Source organism: Chroicocephalus ridibundus, chromosome 19, assembly GCF_963924245.1.
Source record: "Chroicocephalus ridibundus chromosome 19, bChrRid1.1, whole genome shotgun sequence".
NCBI lineage: Eukaryota > Metazoa > Chordata > Aves > Charadriiformes > Laridae > Chroicocephalus > Chroicocephalus ridibundus.
In genome coordinates, this window is record NC_086302.1 from 9111895 (window position 1) to 9129018 (window position 17124).

Sequence of the window (17124 nt, forward strand, 5' to 3'; positions counted from 1 at the left end):
TTGTAGCGAACCTTAAAAGCTGCAAGTGAATTCACTCACAGGAAACTTCTTTAACAACCCCTCTTTTTACCAGCTTTTTTGAATTCTGCGAGGGATATATTTCTTTACCAGCCAAACGAACCTAACAAACCTGAAACATGAGCGTACTGCATTCTGTACAGGAACGCTCGTGGAGCTCCACTAACAAAAGGACCCATATGAAGTCCTCTCTTAATTCTGAGCAGCTTTTCCCCAACCAAAACTGAAGAAGCATAGCAATGACATGTACAGTATGGTTTTGGCAGTAGAAGACTTGACTTACTATTATACGGTGCTTCCAATTGTTGGATAGTTGCCTCAAATGTCAACTGAATCTTTGGATTATCCAACCAGAGCTGCAGCTGTATTTAAACAAACAATAAGACATCTTATATTAAGCAATACAGAAGAGGTGTTTCCCATGTTTCCATATTTGTTACCAACACTGTTAGGAGATGAAAGGCTCTAACAAGTTAAGCTTCAGCAGTGCTATCCAAGCCGCACTGAACTTCGCCTTCCCATGATTTAAGGTGCAATACATTCCATTTTAACTTCCTATGCCATTTGAAATCAGTGGAAATGCATCAAGTTAGCAATCTCCTAACCACACATACAAGAAAACATACACAGGAAGAACAAAAGCTACAAAACAAAAGCGCCAGAATGCTTACGTGTACAGCCTTCCTTCCACCTGCATAGGTGAGCGATATTTTAATTGCAACATCAGCCACCATCTGACGTTTCGGCATCAAATTTCCCATTATTTTTGTAAAAGCTACAGAAGTACATGTCGTCTTACGAAGTTTATTTACTTCACAGCATAGATGGCAATAGTTAATAAATAACATTTTATTGCTCAATCTAGGTCATACACAGCATCTCCACACCATTTAACATTCCAGAATGAGTCATTTATTCAGGTATTTCTCTACAATTGCATTACTGAACTTCACAGCTCCTCACAGATACCAAACTAAAGTGGAAATCATACAAGTATAACGAATAGGAAAGATTAAGAAAGAATTTCCATATAACTTGGGAGGCCATTTGAGGCAAAGTTTCCGAGGCAAATTTAGCATAGTACTTTCTTCTACTCGTTTTCCAAGTAATTTTTAACAATGTTCTTTCTGATCGTTTCCGAGTGTGGAACTAACCATTTCATAGTACTATGTACTGCCACGCTGAGATCCATTCTCAGCTGGAAGAGCGCACAGCCCATAATCTGTATTTTTTAATATAAATCTCTATGTATGCATATAATTACTTCCGTTATTCACATTGGTTTACTTTTATTTAAAATTAATTTAATCTGCTATGTTATAACCCAGTTACTCATAAGAGTCTTCATCTTTTTTAGGTTTTGTAGTCCCCATTTTACTGCGTAAAGTAACTTAGCATGTGTAACGACTGACCATTTCTTTACAAATTCTGATTTTTAGACCCTCTACAAATACACAGACCACTGCAGGCCTTAAAAGATTTTAAAGGCTTCAAACCACAACTGCCCCGCACTGCCACAACAGATCATTTACCCTACATTCTGCTTTGTAAATTTTCACAACAGGAATTTAGCAAGAGCTTTTACTGTTTTGCAGGCTTTTTTTCATCGGTTGGTTAGTATTTTGTTTCGGGGTGGGGGGATTCATGTAGAAGATCACATGAAGTGGATCTCCGTTCGCTTTCTCACGAGTCCTTCGAAGAACTCATATGGATCGTAAAGGATGACTTCCCTTTATAAAAGCTACTGTGAGCCTTCCAAAATGTAAATGTATTTTTACTTAGCAGGTCATTCATTCAATTCTTGATTCCATTTATTACCAGGCAAATTAGACTAATAAGTCTGATACTTCCAGCTCCTCTAGGCTCTGGGAACCCCAGGTGTTCATGCTCTCTTCGATATTTTCAAATCCCTCAGTACTGTGCCAGATATAAGAGGATGCACATGGCAGCCCACAGCTCCTGCAGAGCTCTGCTGAGCACTGGGTTTGTATTACCATTTGCTTCACCGGCTGTTCTAGAATCTCTGCTATCGTGACTGGAGAAGATCACAGAATCATAGAATGATTAGAGTTGAAAGGGACCTTGAGGATCACCTCCTTCCAACCCCCCTGCCATAGGCAGGGACTAGGCCGGGTTGCTCAAAGTCCCAGAGATCCTCTCACAAGTCTTCCTCGGAAGGCGATTCCTGCTTAGGAACTTCTCCAAGTTCCTCCATAGCGAACTGGGACTGAAGACCAACAGTGCAGCCCGGCAACTAGCCCTTTCCAAGCACTCCTTTAAGTCCTGGTGATTTATTAGTTTCAGGGGAAGGCTCTTCTGCTTCTAATGTGTTTGGAAAACAATTCCTCACTATATGTTTTGAGCAAACTGTTTTTCAAACTTTCTGGCTTGCCTTGATCTGTTTTTACATATCTCACGACTTCCCGAAAGTTACAACTTAGGTTAATTAGAGGGAGATTTCACAGGAATAACAAAAGTCATACTCTTAGCATGAAGATGTCTACCATGCATATGTTTCAAATAACTTCTTTATGTTATTAAGCATTGGTTAATACACTGTGATGCCCCTTGATCATCTTAAATCTGAAAAAAACTGAATGGTGCATAAGGTGTTTTCTCTCTTACCTAGGGTAACAAAGCAATTCTCAAAATATTTCTTGCTTTTCTACTGTTATTTTTTTTTAACATGATTTAAGTTTCCTGAAACACTCTTTTCTAAATACAGGGCATTGTCACCATTTAAAAGCATCATCTGCAAAACACAATACTACCGCTTAAGTTTTATTAAGGTTTAAGCTTCAGGTGTGCTTGCCTGAACCCAAGTGAATGAACTCCCCACTGAATTACTTGAATGTAACTCCTTTCGATATTTTAAATTGCGTGGAAGTTTTGGATTGGGCAGAAGTGCTACAAACATTCAGAAGCAGTTTCATTTCTTCAACGGTAGAATTTCTTTCATGAAATCAAAGCTGGCAAAGTAACTATTCTATTCTGAGAATAAGCCACATGACTGGCTCGATGTACCAGTATTACAGCAACTGAACAATAAGCAAAGTAAAAAAATAAAAGCCGAGAGGTTTGCCTTATTCTATGCAACAATGTATTTGACTGAATATTATTCAAGTATTCTACAGAGACCTCTTTAATCTGAGATCAAGTAACAGAACATTTGCACCAGCTTTCTATTTGTTTCTGTCTTTTTAAAAGCTGTATTAGCTGAATCACATAGTTTTGATGGTTGTTATGACTGTGTTTTGGAGATTGTACAGATTCTACAGCTTCTTTACGCTGCCTCACAGCACTGCCTCAACCAAGAACTGGGTAACACCTTCCTTGGCAACTTAGAGCATGATGGGATGCAAGAAATGAACCCTCACCCTCTCGAAATAAAGAAACAAACAAATGAACCTATCAGTTGTTAGACATGGTAACTGCCAATAAGTCTTTGCAAGGTACACAAGCGTCCCATCCTTTTTCCATCAATACTTTTACAACAAACTTACGGTGCGGTTCCTGATGTACAGAAACACCTTCTGAGTCTGCTGTGGCCCACTGATTATATCAGGGAAGCAGGCAGCTTCTTGAGATGTCATACGGTCGTGTGGAAGTCTACTCTGGAAAGCTGCACCCTCCACACCTACAATAAAAAGACAAGTTGTCTACATGCACTGCAAAAGGAACTGCTAAATAAGTATTTTTACACTACCCTTCCTAGCAAGCACACCTAGCCTTGAGATGATAATGGTGCCCAATTCCACGTCATGCTTTCATTTAGTTCTTTTATTTATTTCTACAAGACATGCAGGTTCCCAAATCAACAGTTCTTTGAACAACAGGTATCATCTAGGGTTAGTGAAAAAGCTATACTGCGGGGGGGGGGGGGGGGGGGGGGGAAGACACAAAGGAAACCCACAAAACCCCTGAAAAATAAGGGAGGCACGGGTACATATCAATATACTTTATAATATTATATATATTATATATAACACATATATATAATATAATACCAATGAAACGTAACTGCTTTAGATACTGTCCTTCATTTGTGTGGTTTCCACTTTCTACTAGAATATGCCAAACATTTTGGAACCCATTCAAAGCCAAAAGATCTATAAGATACAAGCAGAATGCCTACAGTCCCTTCTCACCTGATTTTCAAGGTTTCACTTGCATTGAACTCCCCAAGCTAGAGGAACGCATCTAAACCTCTCCTTTTGTGGATATTTCACAGTGCAATGAAATGCAATCCTACTTATGCTTTTCCCGTGTCCCCTGCGTGAGTGCCGCCTACAATCAACGACTACAGATTTCTGACTTTTCCTTTTAAATGCTCCACGTGTGAAAGACTAACGTTGAACACGTCTTCTCTGTGGAAAGACTCCATTCATAAAGGCACCTGTACTACCAATTCAAACACTGGCAGTGCAGTAAAAATACGGTTGCATACCCTACAATCCTTAATCTCATCTGAATGTTATACTATATATAAAGTAACAAACTTAAGACACAGCTGCATAAAGCGCTACAGCACAAGTAGAGTGCAGAAAGCGAATCTTGCAGGCACAGCAAGCAAAACGAAATACTGAGATGTGAAATACAGAAAGAACAATATAAATCTCCTATGTCCTAGGAAGTGACTTAAGATCAGGACAGAGAGAGGAGAGGACATCCAATCTGGAAAGATATAAGCCAACACACCCCAAAGGGAAAAAACCCACAAATAATACAGTAAGATTAAGACCATTTGCTGAAACTGGAATTGTTGAAGAGATTAGAAAATATAAGCTTGCAGTGTGTTACACTAACCAAGACAACTGCTTGAAATTGGAAGTTCACGTGCAGAGGTACACACGTCGTTGTACTGGGGAGAGGAAATCTCTTATTTCAATTCTGGTGCAACCACGCACACCTTTAACTTCCAAGCATTTTTACATCCCAAAGGTGAAGAAAAAAATTTATGCAAGGAAACAGCTGTGAAGCTAACAAAATTCATTCACAAGCAAAGATTAGAAGATCCAACTGTGTGATGATGGAAGGTAAAGAAAACTGTCTGTAATAATGTACAGGAATTTTACAAGAGGAAATTAGTAACAGAGGCTACAGAGCACTGCAAGAAAGTAAAACGAAATTAACAATAGAAAAGCTGACACACTCGCAACGCTTCTTGACACTAATATTCAGCTGTGGAACCCATAGCTCTGCTAGAACTTCATCTGCAGTAATAAACATCCCCCAGCCCTTTTGCTGTCCTTCAGTCTCACACTGAACTGACTGTGCAAACATTTACAAATGAATGCAGAGGCTGAACTACGAACTCCATAACACTGTACATGGAAATCAAACCAAAGTTACCAATTCTCTGATACTTTATTAATGTTAACAATTCTTAATTAAGGCTCTAGCTTAACACAATCAAGCGTTGGCAAAAAGCTCAGCAGCACAATTTTCAGAGAATGGCCAGTTAAACAAAGATCTGAAATGCTGACCCTGACTCCCTCTTACAGGCTTACGCTAAAACGAGTGCGCCTTCTCCAGATATTTGCTAAAAAGGTTGACTGTCATGCAGTGATCAACTACCAGGAAACTCCCGGACATGTGGATTTAAGGCAACTCACCAGTTTCTTCAAAAGCTTGGTGATTTATTTCTTCAAACGGAGAAGCCAGAGAAACTGGCCCTCCTGACAGCCTTGGAAAGGACTCCAAAGTATTTTTTTCTTGTTGTTTTTATGGCCACATGTCTTTTATGGCAATACCTGAACTTTAACATGCCAGAATAGCTCCAGATGAGCACTGGTATTCAGGAAAAAAAGACCACAACGAGGTTTGACACCAGAATTTAGAAAAAACCTAGCTATTAGTAGCGAAGACATCATTTTTTTTGGCCCAGACACCCAAAGATCTTAGAAGAACTAAATGTCCTTGAATCTACTTTTGCAACTACACAACTTAAAAGTTAAATGAATTTCAGGCTGATTAAATCCCCCCCCATCCCACACCCTTGCTGCTTGCGATTCATGAAAGCAACAAAGCAACACGTTAAAGCAGTACCAGTTCAGAACAACCTACGCTTTCCTTGGGGCAGGCAGCTCTTTAATGACTGTAGGAATGGCTCTGCCTAGACTGGATTCTCATCTCCACACACTTTCGCGCACACACTTGCCACTTCCTGACATTCAGCATCAGCAACTAATGTGCTGAAGTTTTGATTATCTTCTTCCCCACAGAAGAAATCTTGAGGGATGATGCTTATTTAAAGACTTACTGAAACATCTGCAGATGAAAAACACTCTAGAGGAAAGTTATTTGGCTGCTGGATCAGACAATTGCTAAAGCATACCCTCAGCACATATATAAAATGCAAAATACGCAGAATTTCCAAATAGCCAATGCCTGCCTAAAAATGAAACAGGCAATGCATCCTTAAGCCCACAATCGTCAGAAATTCTATGCAGGTGGTAAGAGCCAAAGGCTCCTTTACTCAGAACAGTAGGGATGGACTCTCAGATTAATATCTTGAAGTTATATTTGCTTCAAAAACATCATCTTGGTGGTACAGAATAAGTTCTGGAGCCTGTGACTCCTTTGCTTAAAACGTTAATCCTCAAGCGAGATCGAAAGTGACAGAGTTGGAGGAAGATTTTCAGTAGCACCCTAAGTTCTTAAGAGTAAAGACACCAATTATGTGAGTTAATCAATAAATGCATACTGCTAGCATCAATACTTAGGTCAAGTGGCAAATACAATTCACAATCCAGTCCACTGAGAAGCAGACTATGAATCTCCCCAACAGATAAATCTCCTGGGCTAACCACTGGCACGCAGCTCAAACACAAACCCTTTCAAAAGAAAAAAACAAAAACAAAGGAGCAAAAAGGCACTTCACACTATGTTTCTTCAGCAAATTAGAAAAAAGTCTACTGTGCTGAAGACCAGGGCTTTCTGTGTCATTCTAGGTGGTAGAAACTGGCTAGGTAAGAAGTATCTTTTTGCACATTTGGACTCCTCTAAACATGGAGAGGAGTGGAGGGATGAGAGATCGGCCTGAGGCATGTCAACATAGGTCAGCGTCCTTTTCCGCAGTTGGTACAGACCTCAATTGACATTTGAAGATACTCCTCACTTTTTTAACAGGTGGGTGAACAACTCCTGTTTCTAAGTTCTGGACAACCACACCCATGCGCACTTGCAAGCATCAATGCCTAACTTGGCGGCTCTTGCTACTAAGTGGCAAGCATCAAACGCCACCCTCACCTGATGCTTGGCCGTCTCCATACCCTCCAGAATTGTCGTCTTGAAGTCCTCCTGCTTGCCCTGTGGAAGGAAAGAGGAGAACTCAGGGACCTTACTCCATAAGTTAAACCATACTGGACATAAAGGCCCGGCAGTTGGCGTTTTAGGTATTAAATTTCACCAACTAACTAAACCCATTTTCTGAGAATCCCATCTTCTGGAACCTAGGTTCAGGGCACCAAACTCTGTGGTCTTCTAAAGTGTCATCCATGTTACTGGAACGCTCTACATCAGACTTTATGGGAAATAAAGAAGTACACAATATGTAGCATTCCTGGTGGCTAAATACTTATGATCAATTTCATTATTGGCTAGGACTTCGATAATAAGATTACATTTCTTACTACCAAGATCTGGTGGACAGATACCATCAGATTCTATGGCTCTCAAACCCTAAGCATTTTATAATCTTGCCCTTGGTACTCCCGAGTCTTCCCATATGCACGGGGATAGTTTGAACCATTCTGAAAAGCCTCCTATTTTCAAGAGAGCCTATTCTTTTCTTTGCCATAAAACCCTTACTTGGAGCTTGATGACAGAACTTTTTTTGAAAGGCTCAGACCACTTATTTCAGCTTCACCGCCCTTGATACACCAACAATGTTCTAACACACTGAAGACCACCTTTGAAGCCAAGTACATGTCAATATCATTGATCAGTAACGTGATCAATACCTAGCATGAAAGACATCAGTCTTTCAACGTACCCAGGGCTAGAAACATGAGGAAAGGCAAAGCACTCATCTGAAAGCCCTGAAGAACTCTCAAAATGAGCTTAGCCTGCATCTAAGTCCTAAGTAGCAGCGTTGACAGGACTACGACACAGCCAGGAACAGAGCATTTCTGGAACAGAGACAAGTACAGCTGCGATATCTGCAGGAACAAAGCTAGTATCAGTCACGTCACATGCTACTAATCTTCACAGGAGACACTAGCTCCGAGTTTAGCTCATCAGCAATACTCTTCCACAGTCAGATGTTCGACTGAAGTCTCGTCAGCCCCAGAGAACAGGAAGCCGTGGAACACTTAACGAGCACTGTTTGGCTAGCTGCTCCTGTACCAAGGCTCTTGAAAACCAAGTGCTTCAACAGTCAGCAAACTGGGTATTTAGTCTAAAGTCCAAACAAACCCACACTGAAACTAACTGCTGAGGTTAAGGTAGCAAATAGAACAGCCACTTCCTAGAGCGCAACCGCTCAAGGAGTAATCTCCAAACAGGTAAGAGTAAGGTCTAACCTGAGGCTGAACACACAATTGTTAAGATTACTCTTTAGAGTTTGGGATCGAGTGGACAATCTTGTCAGAACGTAATTTGAGGCTCTTAGGGGATACGCTAACTTAAAAGAATTTCATCTGAACTGCAAATTTAACCCCTAAAGCAAGACACAAAGCAAAGCAAACATTTTCATACTTCAATAACCTAAATTAACATCTGAAATGCAACATCACACATCTCCAGATAAAATAGAATAGGAACTGAAACGAGACAAGACATTTTCACTCAGCTACAGCAGAGAAGCAATTGTCAGTACTTTTATATAATCAGTCTACCAGCAGGGAAGTTCAGGAACTCACAAGAGACAGTGACGAATAATTGTATTTTGACAGGCCTCAGAAGTCCCAAAGTTGTAATTCTATGAACTAATGTATCTGCAATAGCAAGAGAAAATTCCTCGCTTCACCTACACTGTAAGAACTTTTTTTTTTGCTGGGAACATCACAAGACCTGCTTGCATTCTGAGAGAGACTAACACAACTCAAACATTAATATTTATGCTCCAGCAGAGGCCACTACTTTGCAGGAGAAGTTACACTTGTGTCTTCCACAAGTTAAGAAATCGAGAGGATGCTGACATCAGCCTGTGGCATTCATTATCCCTGAACGAGAACCGACAATAAGTAGAGGGGGCAAAACTGCTCTGTTTATTTATAAAAAGAAATCAATATTTTCCTGTTCTGTAAATAACAGATAAACCATTTCCAATGTTAAGTCAAAAAAAGCATCACTATTACAGCTTGCTTGGAGACAATTCTAAACCCTACCCAGTCAGAGTACAGAAGTGTGGAAACAAGGCCTGCTCATGCAGATTTGTCTCTCCTTCCCCATAAGAAAGTCGCGTTCCAGCTGCAAAGGAATAAAGCAGCAAGCAAACTGCTGACCCACGTTAACATCAAATTACCGCAGCCGAACACAACGTGTGCAGGAGCAGAACCTGCTGGAAGTCTTAAGGCAACAGAGTAACGGACCATGAGCTGAAGAGCAATCAGGAGGAAGGTCTACAAAGGACTCCACTTCATACAGCCATCCACTGCCTTAAAATAAAGAATAGTGGTACGCGATTACCACTGAGTACTGAATTTTATTAGGAAAACAGGCATTCAGATGAAAGACAGACACAGAGCACCACTAAGTTCGACTATTCACTTGACGTTAATCTGGATCATATTCAGTCTCACATTTCCTTGGAAAACAGCAGCTAGAAACACAAGATTACCACAAAAGAATACTGACATAATTAAAAAGCCAGGATCTGGTAAAGAAAATCTTCAGGAAGCTATAAAAATGAAAATCCAATTTGGTGAGGGCAAACAAAAAAGATCCTTAGAGGAGAAAAACCAAAAGAAGTAAGCTCCTTAATTGTAAAAGGGATATTGGCAAACAAGAACACAAATGTCATTTAGCACTGAAAGTGAGTTTGGAGGGTTTATGCTATCAGGCAATATTTCTCAAGTAAAAAAAGAGGAGAGATACTTAAAGGGAAGTCTCTTAATCATGAAATACTGTTACACCTTTTAAAACTGCTCTGCAACAACATGCAGTAAATCTTGCAAATCCAGACTACAACAGCCTGCATGGCCAAAAACATCTGGAACAAAACCAAAGCCAAAACCAGCTGAACACATTGATGAAACGAATCCCAAATAAGACCAGCATTTCGCTGTCACCTGAAGTGTGATACTTAATGACCACCTCCTACAGGAATCTGTCTGTGAGGACAGGCTAATGAAATACCAGCTACTGACACTATTACGTTTTTAAGTTTGCACAATTAGGCTTTTCAACACAAAAGGTCATAACCTATAACACGACCGCTTTATACCTCTACTGCATTACCTATGTTTTTGGAGGCTTTAAACATACAAAGGAAATTATTAAGGTCTGCAATGAGAATAAATTAACAGTAATACAGAAGCTAACTTTTTGTATTTTGTTAAGTTTTCAATATGCAATTCTGCTCGAGTATTACTGTCCTATTTAATATTTCTTATGGAACACTTACATTTTTGCTTCAAAAAAGTGACATAGAGAGAAAACCTCAATTATAAACATTGCTTCTACATACAGCAGCCTCGACACCTCTTCCTGCTAATAGTTGTTTGAATTGGAAGTTTCAATGCACTTTAACACTCAGTATAAGATGACCTGATGCTCCTGACCCCTGCATTAATAAAAACAAAAATAGAGAGCACCACCAACGTATACAGTTTCAGAAGCCTTCAAAAATAAGCAAGACCAGCTACGGCATGACAACTGAAAATTTGTCGTCTTCCTACATAACTGCTTCATGCATATCACAGGATTTCTAGGAATGGAGAAAGGCTATGATGACCTGAGATCAACTTATTTCCAGACAGCTAGATATAGCCTGGTTTAAAATTGATTGTATTTAGAATCATGGAATGGTTTGGGTTGGAAGATCACCTAGTTCCAACCCCCTGCCATGGGCAGAGAACACAATTTAGATTACATTTAGACAGTGAAATACAATGCTTGCAGAATAACTGTTCAACAGACTGTTGTGCACATAGAATAGCGTGAGTCTATCACTGCCTCTCTTCCGTGTTTCTTCCATCATGGGATGAAACACCGTACTTCACTGATTATGCCTCAAATCATTCTTAGAGGCACAAAATGGCATTTGAGAAGTATCAAAAGAGTATTAATATTAGGTCTCAAGGATTAAACCCAAAGTCTAAGCTAAATTAAATAGTAAACAAGATACTTGCTTAATTACACCTATTAAAATGCCATTTTTGATAGATCAGCTACAACTATGGGTGGGATTGATTTTTACCGTTGCAAATATTTCAGTCAAGAATGTGAGCTATAGTATTCCTGTATCAAGCCAGGAGCCAACGGTCACAACTGAGGAGAGATTACAGGGTAAATCCTAAGAGACAGAACACAACTGTGGCTTTTAGTATTTTCTGAAACTGAAGGTAAGCATCCCCAAACTGACGTCAGTCCTATTGTCTACATTCTCAAATCTGCCAGTCAAAAAGAAGCCAATTAAGAGCAGTAGAACTGAAGACCAAAAGTTATTCACATCAGTGATGAACCACCAAAAGTTCAACTACTAGATTTCAGTTATTGCCTAAAACCAACCAGCCCACATATCATATCACAGAATCTCTCCGACACCTAAACTTTGCAAAAGCATGATTTTGTAGATAGTAGAGTGATACACCAACACCAAACCTAAGCAGTGGTGGTAGCTGTAAACACAACAGAGATAAAGAATGGATAGGGTACTGCTAATACCGTAAATTTCAAAAGCTGCTTCCTGAACAAGACTGACCAAAAAACTTTCCAATGTAAAGTGAAGCTTTACAACTCTGTCAAAGGTAATGCCGAAAGCACTGAACTTCAAGCAAACAGTATCCAACTAGACCTTAAGATCAGAGTCATAGTTTAAAGCCACAGGAATCACTGTAGATTAAATTTGTCCTCCTGCATAGCAACCCCCCCAAGTAAATCTAACCTCTTTTCTCTCAGAGGAATAAGTGAATGTTGGTACATGAGCAGGTGTGGCAGCTAAGTGCCAAAGAGGCTATTCTGACAATAAGCTTCCAAAGACAAATCAATAAGGATCATGAGAATCTAGTATGAGAGGTTTGGCTTAGTTTGGAATTAGATTGTGCATATTCCCATCTTTATCAGGCTGCTCTTCTGCGTTTTTTCGCCTCCTTCCACATATGAGGCCAGCAAAGAAAACACTGTAGAACAATCATTCAAAACCAGATACAGGATTCATGATGCTGCACCTGACCCCATTTAATTTCTGGCAATAAAACAAGTAGTGTCAGAGGAGGTGGTCTCTCTTTACTCACCAGATGGCTCCTCTGGCTCGCTTTCATTCTCTTCTTCTACAGGAGCTGGTGGAGGTGGCGGTGGTAGTTTTTTCTCTTTCTCAGCTTTAGCATTTCTCTCTTCTTCAGAGTAATATTCATCTTCTGACAGGTTTGCAAGACTCTCATCCATCTCTCTATACTCCACCTGTAAAAAGCAGAACAAAGGATAAACACACTGAAGATATCTGTAAGTCTCACTACTGAAATTAACATTGCAAGCAACAAAATTCCTTATAGCTCCAAGAAAAGACTGAGTTAACTTGTCCAGAGTCTTATTACAGCTACCATATTATAAAAATCTTCAACAGCTTAACAAGTTCCACATGCTTTTACCTCCACTGAAAAAAATAAAAACATCTTCAGCACTCAACTGTCCAATAATAGGAACTTTCTACTCATACTGAGCCCAGTTTATGTGTATTTGTTGTATCATCATTTAACCTCTCTAGTTTTGTTCCCTTCCTTCACCTCCCTGACAAACTCAGGAATAACAAATTGCCTGTATGTCCAATCCATATGTTCCAACTTGAATTTATCTGCTAGATGCAAGTGACCAGAACTGTACACAAGATTTCATCTTGCCCTGGTACAGAGAATCACATCTGCCTCCTCTTCGGGATGCTCACACTAGTGGCTCAACACAAGGAAAAAATATAAAACAAAAAAACACCTTTAGTGCCATATATGTTTTGTTCTGTTCCCCAGTAAAAATAAATAATATTACCAGCTAAAAAGACTCACTCCAACTTAAAGGAACATGGAAACCCCAAGAAATAACCTAGAAGGGATGCATATCATGCTTTTTAATAAACCAAGCTTTTTTCCAAAGCAAGCAAGCCTTGTAGATTGCTATTGAATTTCCCTACCAAGTGGAAAGGAAAAAAGCACTTCTCACAATATGCAGCCACCAGAAGAACAAAAAGAAAGCAGCTAGTGTACCTCCAACATCCTACAGGTCAGCTTCTACCATGAGATGACAAATGCAACTCGTAATTTCTCATCAAAAGAATGACATAATCTTTCACAGTTCAGTCATTAAGAAAGGGCATTAATGGGCACAATTCAAAGTAGCATTGGGAAGCCTATGTATAGGAAAGCCTAAATTCAGTGAAACACTAAAACACTCCATGGTCTGCTACCTCTCAAATATTTACATTCCGTCCTGTCCAGCACATTCTTTTTTTCACGCTGTTGAGCAGATGTTGCACCACCAGGATCTTTTGTGAACTCCCACTCTGAAACAAGTTACATTGATCCCACAGCATCCTAAGTGTAGCAACACACGTATTTGAAACCAACACAAACAACTAAGGCCCTCTGAAGTCTCCCATCCTCCTTGAGCTCACACAACTTTCAGAGAACAACCAAGTCCAATAAAAAACTAAGCTTTTCCCTAGCTTTATTTTTAACCTGCATAACCTCCTCAACTGAGTTCACACCACAAACATTCACAGTAAGGCAACCTTGTGGTAGCCTGAAGTGATCACAGGGATTTACCATGTTAAAAACAGATTAATGCCCTTATAGCAAATGAGTATTGTGAATGCAGAGAAACATCATTGAAATACAACCCACAAATAGTGCACTAATTCTTACTTCTTAACAAACCACTTAAGTAAACCCCCGGTATGCTGCAGTTGATTATCACAGAATGGTTTGGGTTGGAAAGGACCTTTAGAGATCATCTCGTTCCACCCCCTGCCCCGGGCAGGGACACCTCCCACCAGCCCAGGTTGCTCCAAGCCCCGTCCAACCTGGCCTTGAACCCCCCCAGGGATGGGGCAGCCACAGCTTCTCTGGGCAACCTGGGCCAGGGGCTCACCACCCTCACAGCCAAGAATTTCTTCCTAATATCCAATCTAAATCTCCCCTCTTTCAGTTTAAAACCCTTCCCCCTCGTCCCATGGCTCCCCTCCCTGATCCAGAGTCCCTCCCCAGCTTTCCTGGAGCCCCTTTAGGGACTGGAAGGTCTCTGCAGAGCCTTCTCTTCCCCAGGCTGAACCCCCCCAGCTCTCTCAGCCTGTCCTCACAGCAGAGGGGCTCCAGCCCCTGGATCATCTTTGTGGCCTCCTCCTGTCCACATGTCCTTCCTGTGCTGAGGGCTCCAGAGCTGGACACAGCGCTCCAGGTGGGGTCTCAGAGAGCGGAGCAGAGGGGCAGAATCCCCCCCTTGCCCTGCTGCCCACGCTGATGGGGATGCAGCCCAGGGTATGGTTGGATTTCTGTGTCATTGCTGGCTCATGTTGAGCTTCTCAATAATCATGGCATGTTGCTCCCATTTTTTAAATCACTGTCTTCCAGTGTATGGATTTTATAGGAAAACAACATGTTTGTTGTTGTGCATGCCTAAATTCCCCAAGGCTGTGGCTGCCCTGTCATGTTCCCGTGGATAGTAAAAAAACTGAATGCCGTTACAAGGAGAGACCTTCTAGGCTGACTTCTGTACTTCTGGTGGGGCCCTCAGCAGAGACAACACTTCTCTGTTTTCACTTGCCTGTTGTTTTCTGGCTGTCTTTGTTCATGCAAGATCTTTGAATGTTATGATCCCGATAAAGCCTTCTGACACTATTTCACGAATTCTGCATCTTGGCTGCAGTGAATTATTTGAGGGAAATTGAATTTCCAGTTAAGTCTGAGCATGTCTTGTCAAGAATGGTTACGGCAGAGAATGGGGGAGGCTTAAATGAAACCACCTCGCCTTTGTCTGGCCCTGCCAGGTGCAAAACCTGTTCTCCTCCCTCTCCCCTAAAGTTTACAGCTGGTGCCCTTGAGCCCTTCAGTTCTCAGTTCAGTTCAGTTTTTCAGTTTAAAAGATGCACCAGAACAACCTACCCAACAGTTCTGATATGCAAAGGACCAGCCCAACTATCACATCACATAAAAGTTCTGAAGAGCAAGATATTCAATGCCACAGTTACAATACAACAGAGTCCCTAAAAGTAATTTCAGCTTCCATATCAAACATGCCCAGCTTTGGGCACAGTCAAGATCTTCAAAGTCTTCTGCAACCAGTTTTCCAAGAAAAAGTTTCACAAAAAAAAGATAATGTTCTCAGATGTTCAGAATAACAGATAAGAATTACATACCACAGGCCCAAATTACTGGAAACTATTTATGGCCTTTATATGCCATGTTTATGGCATTGCTAAATCTCACCCTAATACAGCATTGGCTCAACTCTCCAACACCAACTGAGGGAAGCTGAAGAACAGGGGACTGAGTGTAGCCTTCACCAGTGTCATTCCATGCACATAAGTATCAAGAGAAGCTGCATCCATATAACCCTAGTAAGAACATGAAAGTGCTCATGAAAATGTAAGATCGTTAAGAACTCAGATGCAATGCTACAGTGTTTTTGTGGGGTTTTTTTTGCTGCTGGATATCTGACCAGGAAGCCCTCCATAGTTCCGAGGCCATCGCAGACTGCTCTCCTTTGTGAAAGCACGAGTTCTCCCCAGACCTCATGATGGCGAGCGGTGACTATACAAGACCTTAATCCGCATTAGCTTCCTGCACGCCCGCATGTTTATCCTGGAGGAGGACTCGCCTTCCCGGGGCAGCAGCCGCACCGCACACACCAGCGCCGCCCGGTAAAGCCCGATCGGGCCGCGGACTCGGCTCAGCCCCACGCCCGCCAGGCAACGAGCGGTCCCGAGGGCACCGGCCCGCCGCCCGCCCCGCGGCCCACTCCCAGGAAGCCGTCCCGAGTAGGGGCGGGCCCGGCAGCCCAACGGCCAGAGAACGTCCCGCCCGAGGGACCGCTGTGGCTCCAGGCCGGCGTAGCTCGAGCCACCCCACACCTACTTTGGCCCGCTTGCGGCGGCTGGTCCTGCGACCCTCTGGGGTCTCGGCGATGCCAGTAGTTTCGGCGCCGGGCGCAGGGGCGGCGCCAGCGGCCGGCGGCTCAGACAGACCGCCCGGGGGCGAGGCCCGCGGCGGCTCCTTCTTGCGGGGAGTGCGTTCCGCAGCCCCGCCGCTCTCAGCCGAGGAGGCCAGGGCCCCCCCGGCGGCGGGCGGAGGTACCGGCGCCTCCGGCCCGCCCTCACCGCCCGCCGCCGCCTCCGCGGCCTTCTTCCCCCCCGGCAGCATCGCCGCGCCGCACCGCACAAAGGCTGCCGCCCGTGCGCGGCCTGCACCGCCTCCTGACGTCACCTCCGGGCCGCGGCGCGCGCGCACTGGGGCGCTCGTGCCGGCCGCGCGTGCGCGTGCGCAGGCGGGACCGACCTTCCCCCGCGGCAGGCGGAGTCCCCTCACGGCCGCGGCCCCCAAGGGGGCGGGAGGGGGCGCGCAGCCGCCGGAGGGCGGCTCGGGCTGGGGAGAAGCCGCCGCCCTGAGGCCGCGCGGGGTCCCGGCGCTGCCGGGCCGGGCCGGACGTCCAAACGTGGAGGCCTCGAGGCCGACTTCGCAGTCTCTTTGCCCGCGTGCTGTGGCCCTCGCTGTTCCTACAGACAACGGTTGGCCTGAGTTCACAAATTCTTATTTTTTTCTGAGGCATATTCTAGGGGAGCCCTCGGTTACGTGCCTGGCCTCGTGGAGCTCTTTAGCGGGTCTCTGTCCTGCAAAGCCTCCCCAGCGCCTCCATTAGATCCCTTCAGCAAGCTGAAACAATGCATGTCCAGTTCACTTCGTGCCACCAGACAAATTTACCTACGCATTGATCTCTTCCGGAGCTTCCCTGCCTACG

General features: G+C 43.0%; 1 protein-coding gene across 3 annotated transcripts in view; it reads right to left on the reverse strand.

Moving 5' to 3' along the window:
* Positions 1-16595, reverse strand: part of KDM1A (lysine demethylase 1A) — a 56740-nt gene extending 40145 nt beyond the window's left edge. For 2 of the 3 annotated variants that reach the window (XM_063356019.1, XM_063356022.1), the window contains exons 1-5: positions 16245-16595; positions 12420-12585; positions 7270-7329; positions 3522-3655; positions 302-380 (exon numbers count right to left, since the gene is read on the reverse strand). In XM_063356019.1, the coding sequence (XP_063212089.1) occupies positions 302-380; positions 3522-3655; positions 7270-7329; positions 12420-12585; positions 16245-16529 (724 nt within the window). In that variant the 5' untranslated portion in view covers positions 16530-16595. The remainder of the gene's footprint in view (positions 1-301; positions 381-3521; positions 3656-7269; positions 7330-12419; positions 12586-16244) is intronic. The other variant, XM_063356021.1, reaches the window with a different exon arrangement.
* Between the last annotated feature and the right edge of the window lie 529 nt (positions 16596-17124).